This window comes from Centroberyx gerrardi, chromosome 1 (genome assembly GCF_048128805.1).
Source record: "Centroberyx gerrardi isolate f3 chromosome 1, fCenGer3.hap1.cur.20231027, whole genome shotgun sequence".
NCBI lineage: Eukaryota > Metazoa > Chordata > Actinopteri > Beryciformes > Berycidae > Centroberyx > Centroberyx gerrardi.
In genome coordinates this window covers 37,045,200-37,061,046 of record NC_135997.1, presented here as the reverse complement: position 1 = coordinate 37,061,046, position 15,847 = coordinate 37,045,200, and the positions used below count along the sequence as shown (strand labels likewise).

The 15,847-nt window shown below is 41.4% G+C and overlaps 1 protein-coding gene across 1 annotated transcript in view; it reads left to right on the top strand.

Moving 5' to 3' along the window:
• The first annotated feature begins 10,466 nt into the window (after nt 1–10,466).
• trpm1a (transient receptor potential cation channel, subfamily M, member 1a) overlaps nt 10,467–15,847 on the top strand; it is a 36,187-nt gene continuing 30,806 nt past the window's right edge. Inside the window, exon 1 of the mRNA XM_071913679.2 lies at nt 10,467–10,559. Within this exon, the coding sequence (XP_071769780.2) occupies nt 10,467–10,559 (93 nt within the window). The remainder of the gene's footprint in view (nt 10,560–15,847) is intronic.

The following is a 15,847-nucleotide window of genomic DNA, read 5'->3' as shown; positions in this document are numbered from 1 at the left end:
CATCTTTCCCCAGGCAGTTTCAGTCTAACTCCAGGAAACGCAACACAGCTGGACTCGGTCTTGATTGGCTCCCTCACTAAAGGATGAATGAAATCCAGTCAATCAGGGTCCAGTCTGTAGCATTTGAACTGGAAAGCCTCCAGCAGGTTTACCTCTTTTGAATTAGGAGCCGCTGGTGTCGGCCAATCAGGAGCCATTATTGTGACGACTCAGTCTTCACATTCATTCAGTTGAACTCATTCAATTCAACTTTGAATGAAACTACATTCATCTGCAGAACATCATGAAGAACTTTATTCTGATCCTGAGACAGATTTGAAACAAAATCACTTCCTGGAAAACAGGATCATTAGTGGTGACATCATGCTGCACTAGTAGGCATAAATACAAATTCCAGCCAATAAAACATGTCATTTTTGAACAGTCCCGACCCTCCGATCAAATCAAACTGCCCTTCTCTTCCCGACCCTGATATCCCATTGGTTTAGACTTTTGCATGAGCCCTGACTGTTATGTCCCGCCCCCACATCCTGTTGGAAAGAAAATACATCCCATCAAGGAAGTAAAGATGCTGTTCCATGGGGTTTTAAGAAAAATGGTGTGTATAGCGGGGCGTAAACAACTTGCATCTCACACACACACACACACACACATAGAGCTGACAGGGTTTCAGCTCGTCTCCCCTGCCGCTCTACAAACAAAACCCCTTTGCAGCAGATTTGGCTGTTTTTATAGAGAAGATTCAAAGTACCAACCAAACAGAACTTCTTTCTCTAAAGGAAAAAAACAGTGTGTGTACAACACAAACCTCTTATTCAGCTGTAAAAGGTCTAAAAGTTTCTAGCTGGCATGCAGCCTTCCAGGTGAGGGGAAGGCAGAGCAGCCAGCAGATCGGCTCTTCACTTCCTCTTTTAAAGAGGAAGGGGAGGGGCTTCCACCAACCAATGAGGACTCAGTTAACTGAACAACAACACCTGCTCTGCCACAACTTGATTGACAGGACAAGCAAAAAGGACTGAAACTGAGAAAATGAGCAGGATTAGGAACCATGTGCCACAGAGAGCCGACAGGTTTTCACTCCAACCGAACTCTGCAGCAGCTGTCCACAAAAATAAAAACATCCACTGGACTTAACACTGAATCCTCCTTTTTTTCTTTACCGGTTGATTTTGTTTTTATTTTTTGGACATCTTACTTTACTATCAGACTGAAATGAATCTACACACATATCTACAGCAGCTGATTTCACTGATTAGCTCAACTTCAACCAGAGAAGAAGAACTCCTCAGTGAAGTCAGCTGCTGCAGAGTTTGTCACGGCACATGGTCGCCCAAACCTGGAACAATTTGTTAGGGTTCACTTTCACAGAAATATGATGTTCCCCCAAAAATGTAAATGTCTTTGGCAGTTTTAGTGGACCAATTTAATTTGGGCTACATGAGTAAAATATTTTCCGTGTAACATGTTTATCCACCATGTGCTTTTCTCAATAGAATCAGGACATACTTTTGTTATTTTCTCAGTAAAAATGACCATGAACCAGGAGAAAACTACAGTCCCCCTGTAAGAATCCAATATCTTGATTTGGTCGTGTCTTGTCTTATATTGGCTTTAGTAAAATGCTCCTGGACAACTTGACAGAGTATATTTTCACATATACTGCTTTATTTAACTTTACTTGTCAGCCATACAATGCCTGGTCTCTACAGCAGTATATTCTCTAAACATACATGTATAGATTAATATAGTGTAACGTGTACCAAGTATCTCTATAGAATAGAAAGATGAGTAAAACCCTCTAAAGTGAGAAGATTTAGCCACTCCTCACTACTAAGGGGCGAGGTTAGGGTTAGGGTTAAATTTTTTTCCCTTGTTCCCCTCTCCTTTTGCTGTCCATTAATGTTTGTTGTTTAATGTTGTCTGTCGGTTTTGTCCCTTAATATTGAATGTTTGTATGTCTGAGTTTTATTTTATCCCTGCCTTTCCCCCAAGAGGCAAACCTCTGGCCAGGCCGTCCGTGGAAATAAGAATTTGTTCTTGAGTGACCTGCCTGGTAAAATAATGGGTAAATAAAAAAATAAAAAAAATAAAATGTTAGGGTGCCTCTCCCTGCGACAGTCCACTGACTCTGCTGAGCCAAAGGCAAAACACTTTTTATTCCACAGCTTTGTCATAAACTTATATTTTTGTAGTTTTGTGTCAACTGTACAGGTTTTAGGAGCTTTATTATCAGACTTTCAGGACACCGTATCAGTAGTGTACCTCAGAATAATCTACATTTTCGGACTAAATTTACATCTTCTCAGAGATGAATCTTCCTGGTGTATTCAGCCTCAACTGGCTTTTAAGGTAACATCTCTTTTTTTAGCTCTTAGATGTAAAAGGAAATAACTCATCAAACCTGTGCCTTACGAGCTGAACTGAACTTTGTGTATTTTCCCCCTCTTTAGGAACCCAGGCAGGGCCAATACTTAACATTAGAGTCGGCTTTTGTTAACACAGCAAGGAACCCTAACCCTAACCACAAGGTTCAGTATGTTTAAAGCAACACTTAAAACAACTTTTGTACGGAATCAGCTGTTTATCAGCATGGAAAGTATGTTATGTATATTTGGTATGCAGCTGTCCTATGTGATGAATTGTTAATGGGTTTGTTAACTGTATTGTTTTAATGTTTTAAATTAATGTTGAGGACTAAGAAAGTCCACATGCTGGGTAAGAAAATGAACATAAAATAAAGCTCTTCTGGTTTCAAATGGGCTTAATTAAAATAAAAAATAAAAAATAGGGTTAGATCTTGATTGATATATTAAAAACATGTAGAATAAATCAATCAAGATCTTTTTGATTTCCCTTTGTAAATGAATGTTGTAAATTAGCTAACTCTGGCACAGGTACTGTGTTGTGAATGGTCTCTGTTAAATAAACTGAACTACAGCTAGGGTTAGGGTTTAACTTTTAGGATCTGGCTTACTGAACAATGAATAGGGGTTAGGGTTAGGGTTAGGGTTCAAATGCCTGTCTGGGCATTTTCCCATGCAGACTCCCAACCAAGGCAGAGGGTTAGGTGAATTTAAATTACAACTTCTCCCTGCACACAACCTGAAGGTTAGACGGCTGAAATGGAGTAGCTGAGATACATACCACTTAATTACCTGCAGCAACAATAAAAATTAAATAATTCCAATCAAAATACATTAATTTTGCCTCCATCATCAAATCAAAAAATCCAAATTTCAGGACACATCATCAGTAGTATACCTCAGGATCAGGATTTCACTGCAGGTTGATCAGACCTGTGTCCCGTATCTATTAAACCTATTAGTCCCCATAAAGCTCCAACATCTTACTCTTCCAGAACGAAAGAGGTTTGCCACCCCAGTCAAGACAAGGCAGAAAATAAAAAAGATCAAGGTCGAGGTTAGAGATGGGAAAACACAAAGCTGAGGGTTAAATTACAGTAAAGACAAGATTAAAAAGAAGGTAGAAGTTAAGGTAAGGGCTTTCTTCGCCTCCCTTGCTTCCGAGGAATAAAATAAAGGTTGAGACAAGATTAAAGAAAAGATAGAGATTAAGGTTAGGAGGAGATGAGGTTGAGGGATAGAATAAAGGTTAAGACAAGATTAGAGAGAAGGTAGAGGTTAAGGTTAGGATGAGATCAGGTTAAGGGTTAGAATAGAAACCAGAACTAAACCAAAACCAACAGAGGTGAAACTCTAACCACATATCCAACCTCACCAACGACCAACCAACAACAACAGTCATCAACTGCCCAATTACCACACTCCAACTACCTCTTCCTGTTATAGTAACATCTTACAATAGTCCGAACTGGTATCAGATACTTGTTAGTAGTAATTTACCTTAACTTTAGTTTAGGGATATCAGATATTGTTCTTCAGATAAATTGATCTTTGCAGAATCATAACCATCCCGTATCCCCAGCTATGACCTCTGGTCATAACTATGACTGAATTAAGACTGTCTAATTATATAGGTTTGTCCACAAAGTCTATGCAGATCGAACCCTATAGCCCAAGTCTAGGGCTTTCGTGTTTCCAAATAGACTTACTATTCGATCTCATAGATCATCAGTAAACCTAATGGAAGGAAGTCCCTAACCTCTTAATCAATTATCTAGGTTCGTCCACAAAGTCTATGCAGATCAAACCTGTGCCCGAGTCTAGGGCTTCACATTTCCAAATAGACTTACCTTCTGATCACGCAGATCATTAGTAAGCTAGGTGGAAAGAGGTCCCTAACTCATTCAACAAACTTTCTCATTCAATCCTCCTGGTATACTGTTCCCAATCTTTTAATCCATGCCGATTCCACTCTCCGTCTTTCCCCTGTCGACCGTCTCTGATTACTTATCGAACCCCAAACTCTTAAACTCTTCAACCCACTTTCCCTAAAGTGAGCCATCAGCCTAGTCTGAGCATTTTTCCCATGTCTGATATTATATCTATGTGCATACATCCTACACAGAATTGTGTTCCTTGTTTCCCCCACATATTGTTTTTGCACTTATCACAAAAAATCTGATATACACAACTAGCTGCTCCTAATGGCACTACTGGATCCAGCTTGTAAACCGCCCCTGTCAGTTGGTTCTTGACTACCCTCATTTTCCTACCTGTCCCACCCTCTTCTCCTCCTTCTTCTGGCAACTTCGCTCTAATAAATCTCTCAAATTAGTTTTTCTTGTATGCAGATATCACCTCCCCACTTTCCTTAATTGATGTACCCTCCATTATCCTCTCAAAATGACTCTTCAAGACCATATTTGCTATCGTCGTATATCCCGAAAACTCTGTAATCAACGGGATAACATTGTCCCCCTCTATATCCACAGCTCTACTAGTTCTCACTGTACCTCTCCTCCTTAAAACTCATTCCTTGCTGCTCTTAACTCCGACCCAGAATACCCCCTCCTTCAAATTTTTATTGCTTCATCTCTATCCTCCGTGTGTGTACAAATCCTATCAACAGCTGCGCTTTCAAAATTCCCTTATATGTGTGCCTAGGGTGAAAACTCTTCCTATGTAATAAGGCATGGGAATCTGTTGGCTTAAAGAACATCTTAAACGTCATTGTATCCAGGAAATTCATCTGGACCTCACTGAGCTCATACTTCACTTTAATTGAAGCATGATGGCTATTCAGGGTGTTCATAAACTCTTCAAATTCTCCCTTTTGTTCCCTCCCATACCCCCCAGATATCATCCAAATATCTCAAATACTTTGTGGGCAACTTCTTCAACTTTTACCCATTGCTGTTCCTTTAATTTGTAAATAATACTCCTTATTTCCTCATCTGGCCTACCCTCTTCTGGGTATTTCTCAAAACACCCCCATACTGCCTGTAGCCCTCTTGGAGTTGCAGTTTTGGTGTGTAAGCTGTCCACAGAACCTTCCTTCTTCAATCTCAATTGCTCTATTTTTGACACAAAGTCCTCCATATCCTTAACATAACTTCCGTGCCGGTTAGATAATCAATATATTCTGCAATTCTATATCTTTCATTGCCACAATCCAAAACAATAGGCATCCCAGGTGGAATCACATATGGCACTGTCCATGACTTAAGAATCCTTATGGATTTTAGGTAGCAAATAAAACCACCTTGGATGTGGAGGATCTTCCCCTTCTAGGTATTCCACCTGAGTCTTGTTCAAACTCTTTTTCTCCACCAATCTTCCCAAAACTTCTTCTATAATCTCCACTGATTCTTCAGCTACTGACTCCTCCAGCTTCTGATAATGCTCCTCATCATTCAATTGTCTTAATCACAGTGACACTCCCCTTGTCCGCTTGTTTAATCACAATATCCGTATTCAGCATCAGTTCCCGTAAAGCTTCCTCCTCCTTTTTTATAAAATTTGGCTTGTCCCTCCAACAGTTCACCCCCAACCTAGACATGGCTTCATAATCTGCCTCCATTAGTCTTCACACCTGGAAGATCATCATCTTTTGGTTCCCATTTCGATTTTGGCATAAAAGGCTTTCTCCTTCTTCTTCTTTTTGTCCCTTTACCCCCATTAAAAGGTAAACATTAAAAGATGAATCACAGCACACAAAATATCAAAACTCATAAAATTATAATAAGTGCTAATTAGGTTTAGGTTAGGAGAGGGTGAAGGTTAGGGAATGAATCAAGTAAATAAAGGTCTAAATACAGCAAAGCAAACGTGTGTGTGTGTGTGCCTGTGTGTGTGCATGTGTGATTGGATGCAGGAGTCCCGGGGCAGCGCCGGGTCAAATCCGCTCATTCATATTCGCTGTGACTCCGGGACTCGTGCTGCAGCGGGGATTTGTTGCATCTTTTTTTTTTTTTTTTTTAGAGTCTAGTGTTGGTGAGTGTTTATTTGATTGCTGAATTTAATTTCAATCCTCAGCTGACGAACGTGAAAAGGAGCCGGTGGAGAGCGAGTGATTTAATGTGTGTGACTCCGCGAGCTTTAATCAACCTGTAACCTGCATGAAAATCGACCCGGGTCGGATTAATGCGATACTCAATTATAATCCTGCAGCATGGAGAACTGCCCTTATTTAAACTCACAGGCTGAAACACAGAGGGACCAAAATGGAAACTAATGTATTTCATCATAAATGTTCATATTAAATAGGAATAAAAACATCTGTAAATATCAGAGTGGTTGGGTATGAGAGTAATATTTCAGATTAGACTGAAGCATTATGGTGGAAAACAGTCATTCCATTACAAATATTCAATAAGGATTCGTATTCAAATAAATTCTAGATTATTTGGATTACAACTAAATATATAAATACTATATATAATATTTTTTTATCAATAAAAGATATATTGTAAAAGATACATCGCAGCATTTATAATGGTTATAACCTTACTAATTAAGCTTTATATGTGACCAGCCAACCTGTTATTTATCTGGATTCTTCATCCAAGTCATCTTAAATTAACTCCTTTTTTTTATTTGACCTTTATTCAACCAGGTAATCTCAGTAAAACCAACAACACCCAACAATTTATTGGACTAAAAATACAATAAAAATAGCTGTAAGGACTGTAAGCCCGGGTCTGGAGTGAAGCTGGCAGGACAACCGCTGTATTTTATGAAATTTCTGAAAGGAAGAAAATGTCGACACTCTCAGGAAGAGAAACAACAGAAACATGAAGAGTGCGATGAAGTTGAGTTTCTCTGACTGAACCAGTGATGGAGTGTTGTTCATATCGTTTCACCTGCCAACACAGTAAATGATTAACCTCTAAACAGAGTAGTCGCATTGACATTTCATCTTTAAGTGAACATCATGCAGAACGCACCATGCTGCAAGTTACAAAATGCCATCCCACTTTGGACGTCTCTCTGCTGCGTGCCAGTGTCATACCTTTATTTTGTCAGGGGTGAAAAAAAATGTAAGTGCTACAGATAAAAAAGATTCAAGAATACCAAATGAAGGTAGGCCTGTTAGATTATTTGTGGAATTATTTTAAAGAGTTGTATAAATACAATGCGTTTTGTTTGTGTTTTCCTATAGCAACAAGAGAATCAATAACACTTGAGTAAACTGTTAAACTCTTTCATTCTCATTTTCAAGACAAATTGAGTTGTGATGGCCTCTCCTGCCAGAGGGTCGGTCAGGTGTGATGGGGTCAACAACATCAGGGGGTGAAGGGTTGCAGTGGGGACTCCCTCCTTCCTTATGTTGGATATATTATAGAGCACCACACATGCTGACACACCTCAGATGCCCCCTGTGGAGACTCCCTCAGGCCTCGACAGCTGAATCTGGTCATCTCTGTCCTGACCCTGGTTTTACTCTGGGCCACGCTGAAGCTGATTTGAGGTCAGGATAGCAGGTCATCAAATACCTCTGGCAGCCATAACCCCCGTCTCCCACCAGTATGCCACCAAGGAGTCCTGTCAAAGGGGAGCGGTGGAGAAAGGCATAAGTGTGACAATAATCCAACCCATTTATAGTGCCAAGTGTTGTGTGTGAATGCCATACCTGCACATTGAGGCTGTGAGAAGATTTTCTGCTCACACTCGCCTCATGTTCCCGGGGCTGCGGTGAGAGGAAGAGGGGTTCAGTCTGTTGCACCGATCACTCTCTGGAGTCCGATCCTCTTTTACAGCCGGAGTGGGGAAACTATGGTTCTTGGCACACCTATACCAGGAGACAGGTGTGTAGGAGAGGACTGGGAAGCCGGCAGAACATAAGAAGAGATTCCCGCGCACTACTTGCAATTAAAACATTTATTAGAAAATAAGCAATGTTTCGGTACTGAGACCTTCGTCAAGCAAATGTGGGCAAATGGCCTGGAAACACTACAAACACATCAAGTCGTTCTCTGAGAGCGTACTTACTACCGCGAGGCAGACTGTATGTTTGTTGAGATTTTCAGCATCACTGATGGTATGCAGATATGTGCCGGTAGCCAAAAAACGCAAGGCAACGCACACAGTCTGCGGCACAGTTACGGCATCGCTCCGCAGAGCTGCGTTTGCTATATAAGGCTCTAACAGAGTGCAGAGGTAAGCCAGTCCCTCAGCAGAGAGACTATATCGCTGGTATGATAATTCATCTGGGAAATCGAAGCGGTTCTGACGGTCTCTAAACCGGTTTCCCTGTGAAGAGCCCTTCTTACAGTCTGTGCACCCAGGTCTAGAGGATCCTGTAGGAGAGTTGACGCCATTTCTCCAGTGAGCTGATTGGTCAGGAGGTGGGTTTTATATGTCCTGGTCTGATGTCCTGAACGTGAAGCTGCAGGTTAGCTGTGTAGCTTCAGTTACCATGGTGATCTACCCCGGTTAAAAGTGAGCCACCTTTGTGAGATTCAAATTACTTTATTTTCTGTGAGGAACTTCATTTGTGCAGCGGACAGACAAGAATAAAAAGGACAATCACAAGACAATCGGCACGGGCTCACCATTGGTCTTAAAGGTGAGTCGATGGTGGTGCCAAGATATTTATACTGCTCAGTTGTCTGGCCGGGGTAATGGGCTATAAGTTTTATCCCCTATGGATACTCTCATACTGTCATACATCATCAGTCTGTGACGTTCAATACATTCCAGGAGTTATTCTGTCATTTACTGTTTTGGTGAACCCACTTCCTCTTCACCTGCCTCGTCTACTTCTGCTGCAGTTAGTGATTTCCTACATCTCCCAGAATGCCTTTCGTCAACCGCCAGAAAATGGGCACTTGTTCCGTTCAGCTGTGGGTTTTACATGTTGGTGGAGAGAGCGAGAGCAATAGAGTGAGTTTTTCCAGTCTAGAAAAAGTGAGTCTCCCTTTATTGGAGGTGGGTGGAGAAACTGGTCTCTCTCCTCTTCTACGATGGATTTCTCCCTGTATGATTGTTGAACGTCTCTTGGTGCAAAATGGCGGCTCTAGAAAGAAGCCCTCGCTCTTTGATGCTGAGGGACTGACACCAAAACCTGACGTTTACCGCCGATGTTTTACATCCTGAAACATTTTCTCATATCAAACTCCACTGTAGCTGCTGGAAATGTCTGGAGGTGACGTCACCTCGTCTACGATTGGCCGGTTATCCACCAAGAAGAAAAACACAACAAACTACTGAATGGAGCCAGGAATGAAAAGAACATCACCAATAGCTGTTTTTATGTGTTAAAGTGTTTTAGGATGGATTTGTCATGTAAAGAGCGCCCCAAAACACTCCTCAGAATATTTGGTCCCCAACAAAAATCACATGAAAAGATGAGCGCATAATCTTAAAGTTCTGTATCTGTAGTTTTTGACAGGAGAAGGTTGATTTGTACTGTATTGTATTGGTGTATATATTGCATAAATTGTGTCCTATTGTACTTGAAATTTAGAAGTGTTCTCTTGTAACATCTGCTGCTGTCGGGCCTGGATAAAGGCCCGTACTGTACACAGGTCAATCTCCTACATATATCCATTTATGTTTTGCTTCAATATATTGCAAATCCATTTACACTCCATTCTTTATAACATCTGTAGAACGTCTCTCGCAGCGCTTCCCCGTCCCATATGCACAATATCCTTGTGTTTCCCTGCATGTTTGAAAGCCTTTTTGGAGCCAGAGTTGTCCTAAAGTAGATTTACCTTCAATCACCATTTATTAAATCTCCATCCATTAAAGAGCACTGCCCTCTGTCCCCAGCCATGTCCATTAATCCTGATTACGGAGAGAAAGGCAGAGGAAGAGGGACGGGGTCTCTGTGTCAAGCTGCTGCTGCTGAGCTTCAGTCCCAACTCCATCATTTCCTATTTGTCTTTGTACCGAGCGCAGAGGAGAGATCAGCAGGCGGAGGGACGGAGACTAAATTTGGACGATTGAAGCACTGGGTGTCCCGGAAGTCCGGCTGTTATCAGAGTCGAGTCTGCAGAGTCCGAGTGTTGGTTTGCGCTCCGGTTGGGATGCGGGCTGAAGTTGGCGGAGTGGAGGGCGATGAGTGAATGAAACAGAGAGTCGAACCGCAGGATCAACATGGAGAGCCGAGGCTTCGCGGGCCGGAGAGGGACCAGCGGCTCGTTCAAACGGTCCTCCGTCAAGCGCAGCGCGTCGTCCGCATCGCAGAAGGTAAGACCGGCCTTCTCCTTTAACCCCGACCCCGGCGACGCTGGGGCTCCCGTCCAGTGACCAGCAAATTCAAGGATTTAATTATTCCCCGAAATTGTCAAAGGTTAATAGTTTCAGGATTCCTACTGGAATTCACTGGAATTTAGAAAGGTGTATTCCAGACTGAGAAAGTCAGAGGATTTCATAAATTCTCGGGGGAATTTTCCAAATGGGTCACTTTTAAGGATCATAGCAGAATGTTTTTTCCAGCTTGTTTCCTACCTTCATTGATGGTTTTTTAGCCCAATTGGAGTGGAAACCAGACTGAAAAGCAACTTTAACAAACCAGGAAGGAAGAACAGTCTTAGCTCACGGAAGCGCTCCGACTTAGTTATGTAAAGTCCTGGAATCTTACATCCGGTCCACAGTGGGAACCTTCTGGTTTCTATGGTTCGTGGTTGAGGAATACCAGCCTGACAGAGTTTATAGAGAACCGTCCTGTATCTGACAGGTCACAGGTTCAATCCTGACAAAAAACACCTAAAAAACACCAAACCCCAGAGTCACACTGATAAGAGTGTCAGCTAAATGCCTGAACTGTAAAATGTTAGAGCACACACCGACACACCACCATGTTGGAGGAGTGGCAACAAAATCAGAGATTGTAATATCGGCTCTTCATCTCTGTGCTTGGTGTATCAGTTATCTTTTCCCCATCTCGTAGCATTCAAACAGCCTACAGCTGCACAGAAATTTGCAGTTTTCTTTGTTTTGTCAGAGAGGAGGAAGGACTGCTGATTCTGGGGATTGACGGATATGGATTTTTGAAGGCCGAACAGATACCGATCTTTCATTTTCATGCCAAAAAAAATAAAATACAAGTATTCAGTGCTTTCCTCAGGATTTTATTATTTATGGGATGGAAAAGCCTCTGAAGCAGCATTTAGACCATGAGACACTAAATCTCTCTCCACTGAAAATAAAACTGTACAAAAACAAAAAAATCTTTATAGGGTCAGTAGCTCTTTAAGGCAGGGTTTGACCCTGTGAGTCTGAAACGGCAGTAACTGTGTGAGAAGTGAAACTGAAGTTTATCTCCTGTTCCAACAACATTCTCCATAACACCACACACTGTACATCTGTGCAGATGAAAACACAACAGATGAAGTTGTCAGCGAAAAGTTCTCTATTTCTCTTTTGATTTCATTTGAGACTGATTCAGCTTCAATCAGTTTCTGTACTTAATATTGATTAGCTGTGTGTGTGTGTGTGTGTGTGTGTAGCCACGTTTCTGGATTTCTGCCTGTTGCGATCCCTGATCACAGCATCATTTAATCAGGCAGGTTTTAGGGGATTTTGCCTTCACTTCCAATGGGGAGTGAGAAGCGAACTCAAACACAAACTGCTGACCTGAAAACCAAACTGAAGGCACGTGCCTCATCGGATATTTGATATGTAATATCTCTCAGGTATAAAATAAATAGGGATTTTTATAGAATTTCATTTTTGATATTCAGTCATGATGGTTCACATGTGAAATGGATCGTTCCTCGGTAATCCATCCTCCTCATGTTTCCAGTTCCTTCCACAAATAACTCGGCATCACCAAGCTGCCAATAACTGTTCACATGTGTTCAGTAGTGATTTACAATGTGGAAATGTTTGTGTCAGTTTGTTCCCTCTCTTTGGATGCACTGCAAACCTGCTGAAAACAAACAGGATCTAAACACCTGACAGCAGCAGGAAGGTTCAGTCCACCAGAAGAAACAGTCACAGAATATTTTGCGAATTGAGCAGGAACTCTGAAATACAGATTCTGTATTGTGGACAGGAATCCAGTTCAGACCAGGTTCCTCCAGTAAAGGATTCTGGTCCAGTAGCAGGAATTGTTCTGGACATTTCCACCTGTTGGTCATGTAAAGGTTAGCTAACGCTTCAGTTCAGCAGCTGAAACAGTTAGCTTCAGGTTAGCTTCAGGTTTTGCTCACGGTTCAATAAATGAAAACTTGTTGTCATGAGTTGGGAGTTGAACCATCCGACCTCCACACCCACCGCCAAACTACTTCCTGTTTCCAGTCCTGTCTCCTCCTGATCCTTTCTGCTGGGAAACACTTTTCCTGCACTGAGCGACTTATTCGCATTTTAAGACTTAATGTTCTTTCACTTAAACACACTGAATCCCTCCCAGCTCCCTGAGTCACTCTGTCCTGCCTGTTGGGGGCAAAAGGATAAAAAAAATTCCCCTCAGGGATCAACGCAGCATCACAAAAAAAAGAACAGAAGAAACATAATAAGAACAGTATAATAATTTGTAGTTTTTTTATTAATCTTCCAGCCACTACTGTCTTTCAGTGAGTGTTCACAGCTGCTCTGTAGCTTTAGGAAAGATTTCTGAACCTCAGAAATGGATAAATAAAGTTTCTAAATTGCATCCCTGGAACAGTAAAGCTACAGTAGAAAGTAACTGTGTAGTCGTGGCAGTCTTCCCTCCCAACACCTCTGCAATATAAAGGACCTTCTAGGTTTATAGTTGATTTATTTTCAACCAAAAGGTCTCTTTTTGATATGTGATGAGATTTGAAATCACTTTAAATATTTGCTTTGCTCAACAAATCATTATTGTATGAGTATTTTTCCCGTCTTTCCAAGACTTTAAAGCCACAAGGAAAAAGCATTTTCATGGCGTCTTGCTTCTGTAATTTGACGCATTTCCAGTTGAAGAGAGGGGCAGTTCAGAAGTGTGTGTGTGTGTGTGTGTGTGTGTGTGTTTTGTAATCTTGAACTTCACAAACTCCAGATTCTTCCAAATGAATAAGTTCAGCCACCGGGACAAAATCACTCAGTCTTAGGAAAAGGAAACGGGGTTTTCACCACCGCACCATGTTGGCACTCTGTCACTTTGAAAGATGTGAAGTTGTGAAGGTGTTGCATGATGGGAGAAGGAGGGGAGGGTCAAGTTGTAGGTGTTGCATGATGGGAGAAGGAGGGGAGGGTCAGAGAGGTCAGAATCTGTGATGGTGTTATTGGTTGGAATTCTTTATGTACCAATAAAACTACACTGTATTCCAGGAAGGAAAAGTAATGGGGTTTTGATGTAAAAATACAAGAAAATTAAAATTTTGGGGAATTTGTCAACATTAACACTCCTTTCTATATTTCCATCTGTAACAAAATATCTCAAAAGGAAATCTGATGTATTTCAAGTCAGTTTTCTCTGATCCTTTGTGGGAAACAGACGAACACTAATCAGACAGAGAGTCGGAGAGCAGCAGCCGTTCCTCCTGCCGCCGACCAGCTGACCCGGTTTTGTTTCAGGCTAATCGACGGCACGGCGCCTCCATGTGACTCCGCTTCCTCCGAGCCGTGCGGACACACAATCGGCCGCTTCATCGCTCGCTCCGCCTCCAAACGCTGACGAACTCATGCGACCGTGAAATCGCAGACTGAAGACAGAATTTAAGCCGCCATCAGTTCCAGCTTCGCCACGCTGCGCCCAGCTTCGCTCCCGTCAGTTACAACCAGACACCAGAAATCAACGAATGAGTCCTCAGATATCCTCAGAGCAGTGAAATATTTTACTGCTAATTCAGTTTGATTTTTCCTCAACTCAGTTAGAAAACTACTTAAGTAAAAAAGTATCTCCCTAAAGAAATACTCAAGTACCTCTTACTTCTCGCAGGATCTTACATCTACACAAAATCTTACACAAAATTAAAAAATAAAATTACTATCCATTAACTAGAGTCGCTGCAGCTTGTTCAGTTGAGAGTGCTCACTTCAAAAAATCCTCAAGTAAAAAAGTGGCTCACTACAAAATATTCAAGTACCTGTTACTTTCCAGCAAAACCTCACTGTATTTGCTGTTCTTATGTTTAAAAAGAAAACATACAGGCGTGAAATTGTGAGTACATGTTCTTAATAATTCTTAAAGTACAGACTTTTAAGAAGTACTCAGAAAACCGGCATTGCTCTAAAAGTCACTGAAGTAAGTCGAGTATTTGTAGTTTTATTCCACAGCTTATTTAATCAGTCTTTCCCCTGCTTCTCTCCGTCTCTTTTCATCTCCATCAGTGGCAGCTTACATTTAGCTCTGATCCCACATCATACTCTCTGAGGTATCTGTGTGTGTGTGTGTGTGTGTGTGTGTGTGTGTGCTGTTCAGTCCCAGGTCGTCTTTATATTGAAATAAAAACAGTGATATAACTGCTCATTATGCAAACAACTTGTTCCCTTCTAAGCGCCAGTAATCTCATTTTTAAGCCTAAACCCCCATAAACCCAATCCTTCTGCTGCATTTGCACTCTCCATCTCTCCATCCCCTTGTTTATTGTTTTCCTGTTTCCGACAGTCTTTCATTTAAAACCACTAATAAGCCGGACAGCTTGTTTTGCAAAGAGGAATAAAAACCTGTTCATTTCTAAAAGTTGGATGCTGCTCTTGTTGATTTGCTTAAGAAATAAAATCCTAATCTGATGCCGTTGTTCACTGGAGCTCCTAACAAAGTTATTCATTGCTGCTGGGATTTCCGTATTAAATAGTGTTAAAGTTGCTGTAATAGGTTTGACCTGTTGCTCATGAGGCTGAGCTGCGCGTGGATTTCATTAGAAATCCCACTGGTTTATTTCTCCCACATGAAGCCGGGTGAACTTCTCTGGTTTCTTTTTTCCCCTCGACAAATAAGGAGATGCTGAGAGAGAGAGAAAAGAGATTTGATGTCAAGAAGCTGACTGTTGATGCTTCTTATGGTTAGAAAAGAGACACAGAGAAAACTTTAGCTGTGGAGATGAAATATCTCTCCATTCAGCATCTGGTTAAACTGTAAAATACACTTTTCAGGCTTATACTGACACTCACGCTCTAATAACACTGGACTTAACCATGTTTATGATTGATAAAATGATAAAATCTTTAGAAACTCAAATAAATCTTTGAGATCTTCATGGACTCAGTTAAACCTCCTAGATTCTGAATCATCTGTGATGTGTCCAAACTAGATCTAACTTCACCCAGGTTTCGTCACACACCGGGATAGAGAACCACATGTTGACCAACACTGGTGGTCAGGTCTTCTGTCCTAAATAGTTATCAGTCATTAACAGGAACGGCCCACTGTCCAATTCTTTCAATTATGCAAATAGAGTTCAACTGCAGCAGTGGGGGGTGTGACACACTGGAATAAAAAATAAAAAACAACAACATTACAGGCGTTTTGTCCCACATTTTCTTTTCTCTTTCTCCATCCTCTCTGTTTACGCTTCCTCTTTCCCCATTCACACTTTTTTTTATCTGCACAACTAGAAGAGAAAACT